The sequence below is a fragment of the Cibotium barometz genome, chromosome 6, assembly GCF_041138505.1.
Source record: "Cibotium barometz isolate CiBa-2024 chromosome 6, ASM4113850v1, whole genome shotgun sequence".
Classification (NCBI taxonomy): domain Eukaryota; kingdom Viridiplantae; phylum Streptophyta; class Polypodiopsida; order Cyatheales; family Cibotiaceae; genus Cibotium; species Cibotium barometz.
In genome coordinates this window covers 31,791,451-31,805,806 of record NC_141051.1, presented here as the reverse complement: position 1 = coordinate 31,805,806, position 14,356 = coordinate 31,791,451, and the positions used below count along the sequence as shown (strand labels likewise).

Here is a 14,356-nt window from a genome sequence, read left to right as displayed (position 1 = left end):
AAAGAAATTAAAGGCTGAACAATGAGTCATTCACGTGTGACCCAGCACTTGCAGCAGTGCCCACGAGCAACAACAAGCCACTGTTATTAAACCAATGCAATTCTCACGTTTCCAGTGTGTCTTTCACAACTTAACAAGTGTAAAGGGTTTGGCCAAAAAAAGAGAGTATATGTATATATAAATTCCACATTTCTTTAAAAATTAAATATAGCCTGCTCAATTCTCAGCCTTCCATTCTACTACTATACTCATAGTCTCTCTCGCCCCCCTCTCTCTTCCTCTCTGCATAAAAAATCTATTTTTGTTTAATCCTAATTTAGGTAGATTAGGAATCAGCTTCAATCAAGTGTTTAACCGCTTCATCATCGCCTTTCCTGCCTAAATCCTCAGTCATTTTGAAGCCCGTATCTTTTGTCAGCTTGCTTTTTCGCTAATTGGAGTGATTAATCTCGTATTTCGGCATAATTGTGTGGTCGTTTTGAAGCCCACTGAGTCATTTGTGAGCCTCTTTTTTTTTTTTTTTTGTTATTGTAACACCTTGTTTAAGGCTCGTTTAGTGGTGAGGTTAGGGCAAATTTAATGGGAGAAAATGCGGCTGGAGTTGTTGAATTCACACTGGAGGGAAATGAAAGTCTCGCACAATCTCTGCTTTCATACGACGGGGATGTGGAGAACCCTGTTGCAGAGCAGGAGGAGGAGGAGGAGGCAACACAAACAGCAGATCTGCGAGAGGAAGTCATTGCACTCGTCAGAAAGGTTGGATTTTCATGCACAAATTGTTATCATTTAATTATGAAATTTGCAACTTCGATTAAAGTGAACAAATAATTTCGTTTAACGATTTGATTTTTTTTTTTGTTTAGCTTTTTTGTTGGGTTGTTTGAAAATATTCAATCTAAGTGTGACCCGCGCTGGTGTGGCCTGCGCGTTACACTGTTGCCATGTGGCACGTGGCTTGAGAGGAGCTCTTATGTCTACCATGTGGTAGATATGGGATTAGTTTCTCGCATTGCTTCTCGAGTGGCCGCTGCCTACAATGCTTCCACGTGGTAGCTCTTCCCCTCTCTTGTCGTAGGCATCTCCATTTGTGCTCTCTTTTGCCACATAGTAGATATGGGTTTAGTTTCCTGCATTGCTGCTTGAGTGGCCGCCTACACCATGTGATAGCTCTCCCCCTCTCTTGCCACCACAGGCATCCACTCTCCTCTTGCCATGTGATGCAAGAGAGAGCATGTGACAAGAGAGAGCACGCAAGTCATGGATCTACGCGTAGAAACAAAACTTGGCAATCACCTCGAAATAATATTTCAATTGCACTATGTACCAACTTGTGAGCTTATATTCGAATATGTGAGTGACCACATGTGTGAATACACCCATAGTGTGAGATGTGCATATGCTTTGTTGGGATAAACATTACTATAAACATGTATGTGTACATGTGTGTGCACATTCATATGTGTAGATTCACACATCTCTCTTTCTTCCTCTCTCTTTTCATATGTGTAGATTCACCTCTCTCTCTCTCTCTCTCTCTCTCTCTCACACACACACACACACGCATACACATGCGCTCTCACACACTCTCTCGCCTGCTTCTACATGAAAGAGTGCACAGAGCGGAAGCAGAGTGGCACTAGAATGTGTTGAACAGAGAGTGCAAGAGAGAGAGATATATGGAGAAAACTATGCTGAATATACTGAAGCAAAACAGTCCCAAGCAAGAGACTCTACAAGTCTCATAAGTGAGGGAGCAAAATATGTACAAGACTGAATGAATGATAAGAGGCCAGCCCCACCTATTTATAGGTGAGGAGGGCTGGCCGACTGGAGCAGAGGAGTTGGCCGACTGGTAAAATACCAAAAGGGCTGGAAAAAATCCCAGAAAAATATGGAAAAAAGGGGTGTTTTGATTGCTTCCCCAACTAATTAATAGAAAAAACCATTTGGGACCCATATTGATGGGGTTTTCTATTTTTGAATAATGATAGAGAGAAAGAGAGATACGTTTTCATCATACAAATGACCTCTCTTTGTCCCTCTTTACACTAAAATTTGAATAATAAAGCTTGTCTTTCACTCTTTAATTGTCCTTTCTTACGAGTGATTAAATGAGACGGCCACAGAGAGTAAAATTAAAAAAATAAAGCTTGTCTTTCACTCTTTAAATGAGACGCCACAAAGAGTAACAAGTGAATGAATGCTATGGCAAGGGCAAAAATAGTAAAAATAATAGTCTAAAACTATATATACTTTTTTTTGACGAATGATTTTATAGTTGGGATGAATGGAATGGGCTTTGATTATTGATTATATCATAATTCAACTACTTAGTTATTTTATAATCGGATTCTATTTTTGCTAATCATTCAACTTTTGATAAGTGCTATTTAATTATTCTGACCACTGTTAGTGCTTTTGTTTTATTACATTACAGAAGTATTCAGAATCATAATAGCCACTAAAAATTTTATCAATAAAAAATCAAGGAAAAGAGAGTTATTAAGCAGTTTTTGTGAGCGCCTTAGTTATTTGAGTGCCTTACCTAATTGTTAAGCTGTTTTTGTGAGTGCCTTAGTTATATCAAGTAATTAATTTGAAATGCCTCTCATTATCTCCAGTTAGCATGTGATTAAGCTTACAAGTTTGTAAATAGTTCAAATGTGGCATAAAAGCTTGTAATTGTTTGTGATTCGGCACGCGAATAGCTCAAATGTTTGTGATTAAGCATGTGATTAAGCTCAAAAGTTTGGGGCATCTACGCTTCAAAAGTTGGCATTTCAACGTCTGAGCATTTGGCAAGAGATTATGATTCGTAAACCTGGCAAACTGATTAAGCTCAAAAACTAATGATTCGTCGAAATGTTGCAAAAGAACGAAGCTTAAAATCCTTGATTAGTTGAAATGTGGAAAAGTAATTAAGCTTGTGATTAATCTGATTCCAATAGTAAGCTTGTGATTAAGGCCAGAAAGCTTGTGATTGGTTGAAATGTGGCAAGTGATTAAGCTCATTAGTTGAAATGTGGCTAGTAATTAAAGGCTTTGGCATGATAGAGCTCTAAATATTCATGATCAGTTGAAATGTGGCAAGATAGTGAAGCTCAAAAAGCTTGTGATTAATCTTCTTAATTACGATCAAGCAGGTGGCAGGGGAGGCTTTGGCCAGTTTCATGGTGGTGTTGACAATATTGGCAGTGAGGGTGAACACATACGGCAATGGGGTTGTGTCCACATTGGCAACGTCTCTTATAGGGGGTTTGGTTGTCATGGTGACCATTTTCACACTAGGCCATGTATCAGGTTCACACATCAATCCAGCAGTCACTGTCGCGTACACGGCGATAAGGCACTTCCCTCTTCAATTGGTAAGCACATTCTTTTTCTAGCAATTTTTGAACAAGAGAGCACATGCAAACTCATTGCATGGCAGGTACTTATGTGATCACTAAATACAATTCTTGGTTTTATGTTGTGGATGGATGGATGGATGTGATGGGCAGGCCCCATTGTATGTGTGTGCCCAGCTGATAGGGGGCATTATGGCCTCTTTGGTGCTAGAGGTGGTGTTTAGGCCCATATGGGGGCGTGTGGTTGTCACCCCCCCCACCACGACTCTACAGGCCGTGCTAGCCGAGACTCTAGCTGGCTTCCTCCTCCTCTTCGTGGCCTCGTCCGTGTCCACTGATACCCGGGCGGTAAGTCATTACTCACTTCACCATCAATTACACACTTTCAAAAAAATTTTGATGAGAGAGGGTATTGAATTTTTTATGCCACTAGGGTAGATTTGAACCCAATACCTTGCATTAGAGAGGCACAGGTGGGGTATATCCCACAAGGCACCATCCATTGATGCACACACAAGCTATCTTCATCTCTTTCTCATCAAATTTTTCTCTCTTAACCTCAGCTATATCTCTATCTCTTCTCTTATCACAATTAGCTCTTATTAGAGTTAACCACTCAACTTAATTTACCTCTTATCTATTTTCAGCCTCTCAGTCCTGTGTGTGTGGGCACGTGCGCGTTTACGCACTCTCGCCAAACATGGATTAGCATGCATGTATGTATGTTAACTATTTTTTTGCTTTTAGTTCTACAATATGACTCTTCTTTTTCTTTTTGCAGATTGGAGAGTTTGCAGGCTTGTCTGTGGGTGCCATCATTGCAATAGATATCATGATTGTTGGGTAAGCTATGCAAATGGACATAAAAGCAAGCACTGTCAATTAAGTCCTAAAATCTCTGAGAGTAGCAGAAATCTTGCATGTAATCAGCACTGATACATATATATATATATACTGGGGGGGATGTAATGTGAAGTTGTGTAATAATTTTTTTATAAAGCAAACAATGATTAATTAAAGGTGATGTGGTTTGCAGGCCAATTTCAGGAGGTGGGATAAACCCAGCAAGGGTGTTGGGGCCTGCACTTGTGAGCTGGAATTTCAAGCACCTGTGGATCTATGTGGTGGGGCCCGTTGTAGGTGGGCTACTAGGGGCGCTTGCTTACAGGCTGCTAAGGCCAGAGGAAGTCAGGAAAAGGGGAGTCCATCACCAAATCAATATAAGAGACGCCACTAAGAGACTACGTCTAAGGTTTAGGCGCCCATAAAACATAAATTAATTCATACTTATTATAGTAAGCCCTAAGGTTCAATTTGGCGTGCCCACACAGTGAGAGCCTACCAGAGGTTCACAAAAAGTGGCACATACATAATGGCTGAAATAAGGGCTTTCATAGACCAAGGTGCAAGAAAGGCAGGCTTTTGGTGGGAGTGGTTGTACAAGGGCAAGAACACTAATTACATGGACTCGAATCCAAGAGAGTAAAGGGGTTCATACATGGCCAAGAATGCCTCCATACTTGCTAATTCAAGAGTAGAAGGGTTCATATGTGGCCACAAATGCCTGTGGGCGGTAGAGATTTTATTCTTTCTCATCCTATGGTAAGTGTGTAAAGGCCATTACACCAAACTAACATGCTAAAGCATCACACCAAAGCCCATTTTTTCTAACTCTTGTGAACCTATAGCCATTCAAGAAGAAATTTACTACCAAGTGGACTATGAATGATACACAAGCATGTATACCCATAGATTGCTTTCACCTTGTTTTTTCCTTTGGACTTTTGTTTATGTATATACCCTCTGCTAACTATAAAATTATCATCAAGAAAAGCACACATTTTTTTCTCTTCTTACGATTATATATTGCACTCCAAGGCCTTTAATGGCATATCCAACTTTTCAACATGATCATGACATGCATGTGACATGTGATTGAAAAGCATATTCCTCCATTTTATTATTATTGATTAATTTCAAAATTTTGCATACCATGGGATATACTTGACTTTTTTTTTTGGGGTATTGCAAGGGATATTTTTTATTTATTTTTAGTGAGGGAATGGCCATTCTTGTCCCTACTTTCAACTTAGTTGCAAATGAGATGTGTTTAGACTCAAGTATTGATTGCATATGGGATGTATTTGTTATAATACGAACTTACAGTGTCTTGAGTGTGTGTGTGCGTGTGTGTGGTGAGAGAGAGAGAGACAGAGAGAGAAGCTTGGAGTGGCACATACATACTAGTACCAGGGAGCTTTATCACAAGAGGGAGTGATGGAATTTATTTATTATTTTGGAAAAAGAAAATATAACTCAAATACTAAATGTGTTGCTCACAAAGCGACTGAAGTCTACACAACTAAATCTTCAGCTCCTCTGCAGGTCTTCTCTTTCTTGATAGCCACCCTATCTTGGACTGCAAATGGCAATCAGCTCAAAGGCAAGAACTGTCTATTCTCTGTATTGATGATTTCTAGAGAAGCTTAGGTGGGAGAAGAAAAATACTATTGACTGTCAGAGGCAGTGTGGGTATAATCAACGTTTTTAAGAGGGATGAGTTCTTTGGAAGCTTTTCTCTAAAGGAGAGCATAGGTAGCTTTGGACGGTCTGTCAGTAAAGCCTTACCCACCAAGTGTGGGTGTACAACTTGAATTGCATGGTTTCTATATGTTTAAGGGCTTGACTAACTTCAATCAACTCGGCAATGAACAGAATCATCCCCAAGGTTTGCTTTGTCCTCCAGTGAAGAAAGAAGTTTGTATTTGGAGCCCCTTTGCTATTAGCCCCAATGTCATGCATCTGCTTTATATATATATATATATATACAATATATATATATATAGTGGAAATCGAAATTGCTAAGTTTCTTTCAGAGTACAATTCCAACTATGTGATGGATATATATGAGTGTTGACGTGCTTTTGCCATATATTGTGAATGGCTTGTTGGACAGAGAGAATTCGGAAGAAATTTGGGTCTGTGTGAAACTAGGAAGAGCACACCCTGTTAGTATTAGAGGAGAGAAGGAACAGATAATGGGCAGATTGGGCAAGGGAGTGAAAAACTTGGGTGCTGACAGCAGTGAAGGAGTAGGGAAAGGCCAGAAAGAGGCCTTTCCCGAGAGGAAACCCAGCAAGCGGCAGCAGCCACAAGCTGGTTTTCGACTGGGAAAGGCCCCTTGCTGGCCTTTCCTGGCCGTCATGGTTGGGGGGAGTCTGAGCCTAGAGGGCCTTAGCCTTTGTGAGAGCCTTTGTGAGTTTGGTATAATTGGAGAAGGGAAAACATGATGGTTACGTCGGCTCAGATATGAACGATGGCGACAGGCTCAGAATATGATGCAGCCACTTCAGCAAGGTGAATGATGCGACAGGGCTCACATTTTGATGCAGCCACTTCAGCAAGGTGAATGATGTGACACGGTTCACATTTTGAAGCAGCCACATCAGCTTGAGCTGGAAATTCTGAAAAAAAAGGTCCGTTGATTGTACAGCTACCATTTGGCCTTGAACGACCCCCACCCTTGACAGATTGAGTAAGATTGGAATGACAATAAATCCTATCAAGTCTACATTTTCCAAGCTAAGGAGGGTGTTTCCTGTTACACCATGTGAAATCCTTAGAATAGGAAGTATCTTGCAAAGAGTGAAAACTCACAAGGTGAGCAAAGCGTTTCTTTTCAGCTCCCTTAAGGACTTGGCCTTTTTATGAAGTTCACAGGAGACTTGATGACCCCACCAAGATCTGTGCATTTGGTCTTTGTCTTGAAGGCAAAGCAATCCAGTAGTTTAGATCCTTAAACTGAGATGCACATTCATAGTCGGTGGAGCCAAATGGAGCCCCATCAGTCAAACTTAAAGCCTCAAACATAATGAAGGGGAATTCTTTCATGACATCACCAAAGCCAATAATATGCAGTCCCGAGGAAGCCTCAATGGAACCACTTTCAGGAGCATATCTCTATTTAGCATGACGAATCTACCTCCTACTCAACAACCATTTAAGGCCAATTCCTCCAAGTTTAAGGGAGAAAGAGGAAGATCCAGATACGAATATTGCAGTGTTCCAAATAGTTTGCCATTCTAATCAAATGGTAACTGTTCGGTTAGGGTTGCATAGAAATGAGGCGCGCACCCAGCAGTACACAGCAGCAAGCGAGAGAGAGAGAGAGATGGTGATTGATGCTCAAAGAAAGATAGAATACAATGTGTGGAGCAAAGAGGGTTGACTCCACAATATCAAAAGACAATATATGTGGTGTCCTTTCACACCTAATATCCAAGATTAAAAACCCAAAGGGAGAAAAGTGCCCTTGCTTAGCCCATGTTCACATGTGGCACTACTCATATCATATGTGGCATAACTCATAGCATATATGCCAATAAATCCCCCCCTGTAGTGGCAATGTGAACCTGTACAAGATCTGAGCACATCACTCTATGTAGGAGAGTAAGCCTAAAGCTTTGCGGAAAGCTTCGACCGCTTCACTGCTTGCCAATGCTTTGTACCTGGGCTGTGCATAAATTTGCTACACCGAGAAACCTCAAATTGAATATCTAGGCGTGTATTGTATAAGTATATGAGGCAACCCACTGCTTGGCTGTAAACACTCATATCAAAAGGTTCTCCAACATCATACATGCTCAATTTCAACCCTGGCTCCATTGGAGTAGATATGGGCTTACAATCTTGGAAGCCAAATTTGTGCTACAGCTTTTGAATGAACTTTGATTGGTGTACATAAATCCCAACATTTGTCTGCACAAATTGTATGCCCAAATAATAATGCAACCATCCCAAATCTGTCATCTCAAATGACATTTGAATTCAGCTTTGAATGCTGAAATTTTATCCATATCATTTCCCGTTAGCAACATGTCATCCACATAAAGAATGAGCATAATCAAAGTGCCATGATCCTCTTTCACATAGAGGATGCTCTCTGTTGAACTATTGTGAAATCCCTGCGTGGTCAAAATTTCAAATAAGCATGTATTTTCTCATACCAAGCTCGAGGAGCTTGTTTGAGACCATAAAGTGCTTTTCGAAGCTTGCATACTTTGTCTTCATGACCATGCATCACAAAACCAATGGGTTGATTTACATACACTTCTTCCTACTGATTTTATGTCCAACTGATGCACATTCCATCCATGATGGCAGCCAATGCAACAACACATCTAAGTGGCCATACGAGAAGTAGGTGCGAAAGTCTCATCATAATCAATGCCTTTTTGCTGGGCATATCCTTTGGCCACTAGCCTGGCCCTATACCTGTCAATGGTACCATCAGACTTTCTTTTTAACTTGTAAACCCACTTTGTGCCGATGGGCTTCTTGCCAGCAAGCAAGTCTACCGAATCCCAAGTTCTGTTTTTATGGATATAATCCATCTCATTTTGCATGGCTTGCATCCAATGCTCATCCTCATGAGCCTCTTCAAATGAATCTGGCTCATCTCCATCACAAAGTGTACTTATGCAAGCAACATCTACGTGTTCTCTTGGATTACATGAACCAACCCTAGTCCTGCTACCAAGTGGAGCTGAAAGTTTGCTCTCTTGTAAAGTACGGAGCAACCAACGAGACACAGCTCTAGCCTCTTCCGTTGCTGTCCGTTCTTTCTGTAATGCTTCCTCCACATTTTGAGGTGTAATGAGCTCATTCATGGGCTGATTTTCAGTACCCAAATGCTGTCTATTGGGCAAAGTTGATGGCTGATCTATTGAACCATCAATTCCCAACGGGAGGAGTCCTTCAAAATCCTGTGTGGAAGAATTAAAGAGATGGTAGCCTTTACTGCCACTGCTATAACCCACAAATATGCACTTAGCTGCTTTGTCATCAAGCTTACCTCTCAACTGCCGAGGTACATGTGCATATGCTACACATCCAAAAACTCTGAAGTGATCAACTTTAGGTTTCCTTTCGTGCCAGGCCTTATATGGCGTAATGGTTTTCAATGCTTTGGTAGGGCATCTATTCAACACGTGTAGCACACATTCATCCAGAATTTGTGAGGCAATCCTTTGCCTTTAACCATGCATCTAGCCATTTCCATGAAAGACCTGTTCTTTCTCTCAGCAACACCATTTTGCTGAGGAGAATATGGCACCATTTTGCTGAGGAGAATATGGCATCGTGCATTGACGCTTTATGCCTTTTTCTGCCATAAATGCTTTGAAAGCAATGGACATGTATCCCCCCCCCCCGCCCCTTGATCTATACGGAGGGTCTGCACTTTGCAACCTGTTTGATTTTCAGCTTGTGCCACAAAATGCTAAAAACATATAAATACATCAGATTTGGCCTTCAAGGGATACACCCAAGCAAATGTGGAGTAGTCATCGATAAAGGTTACAAAGTGTAGATGCTTTCCAAAAGATGGTGTCCGCATAGGAGCACACACATCAATGTGCACAAGCTGTAATTCCAACCCTTGTTGATCCATCTTTTGGGAATGCATTTCTGTGCATCTTACCCAATATGCACCCTTAACATACATGTTTTGGTGGCAATTCTACATGAGGCATATCCTGTACCATTTTATGCCTTTGCAATAGCATCAAACTGCCATAATTCACATGCCCAAACCTGGCATGCCACAATTATGCCTCATGGTAGGTGTAAGAGTGGTAACCACATGAGCATCATGCTCTCTCCTGTCAAGCTGATATAACCCATGGTAACAATGTGCCGGAAGTGACTAATGCATAGCCACCTTCACGGTCTTTCACTCTGCATCTGTCATCCTCAAAGTTGACTTTATATCCTCTTGAGACGGACAACAAGTTCTTCTTAATCCTAAAATACAGCTGGAAGACATAAGTCTACACCATCTGCTATTGTGAGGATCACCTCACCAACACCCTGAACTCGATAAGAAGAATTGTTTGCACATGTTACCCGCTTGCCTTTAGGGGCAGCCATAAGCGTCTTAAATAAATCCCTCTGTGAGGTAATGTGTTTAGAAGCACCACTGTCAAAGTACCATGTGTCGTGTCTTTCATTGACACTGAGAGACGTATGCTCCAATGATGCATCATAACTGCAAGTAATTAAAGTCCACTCATCCTGCACAAGATTTATTGATGCATCATCTTTTCCTACAGGTGATGAAGAAGAATCTACAACCATGCCACGTTCCTTTTTCTTCTCCTTTGCAAGCCTCTTTCTACACTCATTCAAGTAATGACCTGGCTTCTTGCAGTAGTGACATTTTTCCATTTTCTTGGGCTTGCCTACATCATTTTTAGCCTTTTGTGAAGACTGTCTCCAATCAGCCTTTGGCTGAAAACTATGTTTGGCTTTTTCCTTGCCCTTGTCCTCGGGAGCAAAAGTGCCATCACCACGCATGCTAGAAGATTTGTTCTTTCGATTCTGTTCCTCTTGTAGTAACAAACCAACCAACTCTTCAAACAAAATTGGTTCTGGGTTTCCCCGCATAGATAGAGTGAGCGATGTGTGAAGTTCAAGCAGGTTTCTAGCAAAGATGATAGTATCCTGGAAACAACTCCTTTTCGAAAATGACCTCATCAATATTGAGCAATTGCTCCCGAAGATCTTGGATCTTCATAAGATGATCAGCCATACTATCACCTTCATTCATGTCCAAGTTCTCAAGCTCTTTCTTGAGAAATGCAACCCTGGCCTCATTCTTTGCCTGATACATGGTTTCAAGTACATCCCAAGCTCGTCGTGAGGTCCTGCAAGACCGAATTTGCGATATGATTGATCGCTTTACTGACAAAGCAAACAAAGCCATTGCTTAGGCATCTCGAGTATCCCATCTCTTCTGCTCTTGTGAGGGAGGAGTGGATACTATAGCTTGTTGAGCACCATGGCCAGGCATGTTAGGTGCTATATCGACAAGGCATACATCTTCACCTGACACATAACCCCATAATCCTTTGGCCTTAACCATGAAACTCTAGAGGGAGTAATTACTGCCATCCAATTTGTCCTCTTGGAACAAAATCCCGAATATATCGGTCATATTTCCAACCATATGCTGAAATCACTTGCAAGAGAGATGCAAACACGTGCAAACAAATATGCTATAAAAAGTACTTGTAAGCAAAATCCCAAACGCACCGGAGTGCAATGCCAGGCAACCACAAAGTCTTGTGCAAATGTTTTGCCCCGAATACAAGGCTACTGTAATTGTGTAATTAAGCACAAATTTTTTTGTGTCCTGCACCCTAATGTTGCCCTGCACTGCTGCCTGCACTTGATTTTTGCAATGAAGCAATAAATTCACAAAAGCCCCATGAATTAAAGCAAAATTTGATTACCTTTGAGCGGGAACCCTAAATTTGTATTTGGGGCAAGGGTTATTGTGCTACCACTACGGGCTGGTTCAACAGGAGGCAACAGCCGGTAATCAACAAAAGGCATCAACCGGTGGCCTTGGCGGGAGGCGGCAGACTGCAGACGTACTGATGGGCTGTAGACGGCCTATTGCAGGCAACTGGACTAGTCGAAAGCAACTAGGCGCTGCTATAGACAGTGTGGCAGAGATTGTAGTCCGACAGCGGGCGTTGCATAGATGGCAGACAGCCTACGTAGCTACAGATGTGTCAAGGAGCACAGGCGATGGGCACGAAGTCGACGATGGCACGAACTCCAAACGGGCACGAAGTCGGCGATGGCACGAACTCGGGCATCAAACGCGATCGACGACGGAACCGTCACAGCTGGGCGACGGAATGTCCACAGCAGCGGAAACTAGACCCAAGTTTTTGCCAAAAAATGGCCCTTGCCACGTAAGGGCAAAGTGCGGCAGGGCTCAACCAACCGCCACCGAGCTCAGCTAGGTGGCGGAGCGGTGGTGGAGCCCTCCCCACATGGGCCGCAGGGAGCTCGGACGGAACCTTGCAGCCGACGGACGGAATCCTGGAGTCAATGGAAGCGCGCAGGGTGGACAGAAACCTGCAGTGGACGAACGAGGCGCTGGCAATGGAAGAGGGAACCCTGCCCAACTCCGATACCACTGTTGGGTTAGGGTTGCATTGAAATGAGGCACACACAGAGAAGTACACAGCAACATGCTCTCTCAAGAGAGTAAGAGAGAGCTGGTGATTGATGCTCAAAGAAAGATAGAATACAATGTGTGGAGCAAAGAGGGTTGACCCCACAATATCAAAAGACAATAAATGTGGTGTCCTCTCACACCTAATATCCAAGGGAAAAAACCCAAAGGGAGAAAAGTGCCCTTAGTTAGCCCATGTTCACATGTGGCACTACTCATATCATATGTGGCATAACCACAGTTGCATAGAAACGCGTTTCGTACAGGTTCGAAACGTACGAAACGTTTCGTAACGTACGAAACACGTTTTTTTCATCATGCATATTTTAAACACCTTAAAAAACGAATCATTTCGTGAATCGTATGGCGCACTTCGTTCACGTTTCCCAGTGGCGGCCGCCTGTGACTTCGCCGATTTGTGTGCCAGCCTTCCATCGCTCGTGTCAGCCCGCCTGCTCCTTGGTGTCCTTGGGCCTTGTGGAGGTCTTCCAAAGGGGTAATGTCATGTTTTGCTTTATGTTGGTTTTCTCTGCACAACTCACAAAGCAGCACACTTTTTTCTCTTCCATCAATATTTATGGCATATCTTCCACGGTCCACCCTTGCTCTATTGAGGCTTGACTTCTAAGGCTATCTACCTTCTCTTCCCCTTGCTCTATTGTTGGCCAAGATGACAGTTAAAATCATGAATCATATAATGAGATTAGTTTATGTTCTGTGTCGCACTTGCAGGGCCAACAATCTGCATTTATCCCCGCCTTGTAGGATGCCTCGAACAGGTGATTCTCTTTGGAACAATGTCACCTTCGAGTCTAGATATGGTGGCTCGGGCTCCGGAAAGTGGAAATGCAACTTTTGTGCTGATAAGCACCATGGCAGTGTCACCAGGCTGAAGGCACATTTGTCACAAACAAAGGGTTTTGGCATTGGGCCATGTAAGCATGTGCCACAAGAAATCTATGATAGCCTCAAGGCTTGGAAGGCCATGCAACTAGGTATCCCCCTTGAGGATATCCCCAATCTGGGAGAGCCTGAAGCACGTCAAAGTGTCTCCAAGAGGACTCGCAGTATCAGAGAGGAAGATACCAGTGGTGAGGTTGCAGGTGGTGTTGCAGGTGGTTCTATGCTCTATGAGGAGATCATGGCTCCGGCTCGCACTACACGATCTTCTCGAGAGGCTAGTACTAGTGGTGCACCTGCACCTCTAGAGGATGAGGCATTTGAGGACTCGGCTACCGGCAGTGACCTTGAGAGTGAGGCTGCAGAGGCAGAAGATGCAGATGAGGATGAGCATGAGGATGAGGATGCAGATAGTAGCTAGCACCTGCCAGTATCATTTTATTTGGACATGTTATTTAGTTTGAACTTTGGACACGTTATTTATTTTGATCTTGGATTTTGAGTCATGACTCATCACCCACGTGGTGATCCTTTTGATTTCTGTTTAGTCATCAGTGATCACCCACGTGATTTGTGATATCATCATATCTTACATGTATTTTGTTTTTATTGAAATGAATTCAATGTGGTCTCTTATAAGTTACGTCAACAGTTTTTTCTTTTGTATATTTCAAGTTAAAAATATACATGTTTTTTCTATTTTGTATGAAACCTTTTTGTACCCGTTTCTTACCTTTTATGAAACATTTCAAAACGTATGAAACCCGTTTCATACCTGCCGTTTCTGAAACGTCTGGCAACACTGGGCATAACTCATAGCATATATGCCAATAGTAATGGATAGGGTGAAGTAGAATAGCTCCCTTACACACTCAAAGATGTTGCAATGGATTAGTATGCTCAGTATGGACCTTCTCATTTCAACATTTTTGATGCTCTAAAGGTAGTATTTCTGAATAGGTTCCGGACAGATAAAATCACCCCCTCCCCCCGTGCAACTACTTTAGAAAGTCTAATCCATTCCATTGAAGAAGTCTGAGACAATTGAGGAATATGCGACAAAGTCGTGGACAAAAAG

At 42.3% G+C, this 14,356-nt stretch overlaps 2 protein-coding genes across 3 annotated transcripts; both read left to right on the top strand.

Annotated features, from left to right (window-relative positions):
- The first annotated feature begins 223 nt into the window (after positions 1–223).
- On the top strand, positions 224–5,067 carry LOC147637644 (putative aquaporin NIP4-1). Of its 2 annotated transcripts, XM_086799468.1 has the most exons (5): positions 227–756; positions 3,144–3,365; positions 3,501–3,695; positions 4,129–4,190; positions 4,384–5,067. In XM_086799468.1, the coding sequence occupies exons 1-5, from the start codon at positions 580–582 to the stop codon at positions 4,613–4,615; spliced, it is 888 nt and encodes a 295-aa protein (XP_086655594.1). In that variant the 5' UTR covers positions 227–579; the 3' UTR covers positions 4,616–5,067. The 2 variants fall into 2 exon arrangements, with proteins under 2 accessions (XP_086655595.1, XP_086655594.1); XM_086799469.1 differs by lacking the exon at positions 3,501–3,695 and having other exon boundaries at positions 224–756.
- A 7,628-nt stretch (positions 5,068–12,695) lies between these two features.
- Positions 12,696–14,020, top strand: LOC147637643 (uncharacterized). Its single transcript, XM_086798933.1, has 2 exons — positions 12,696–12,874; positions 13,111–14,020. The coding sequence occupies exons 1-2, from the start codon at positions 12,696–12,698 to the stop codon at positions 13,697–13,699; spliced, it is 768 nt and encodes a 255-aa protein (XP_086655059.1). The 3' UTR covers positions 13,700–14,020.
- The last annotated feature ends 336 nt before the right edge of the window (positions 14,021–14,356 follow it).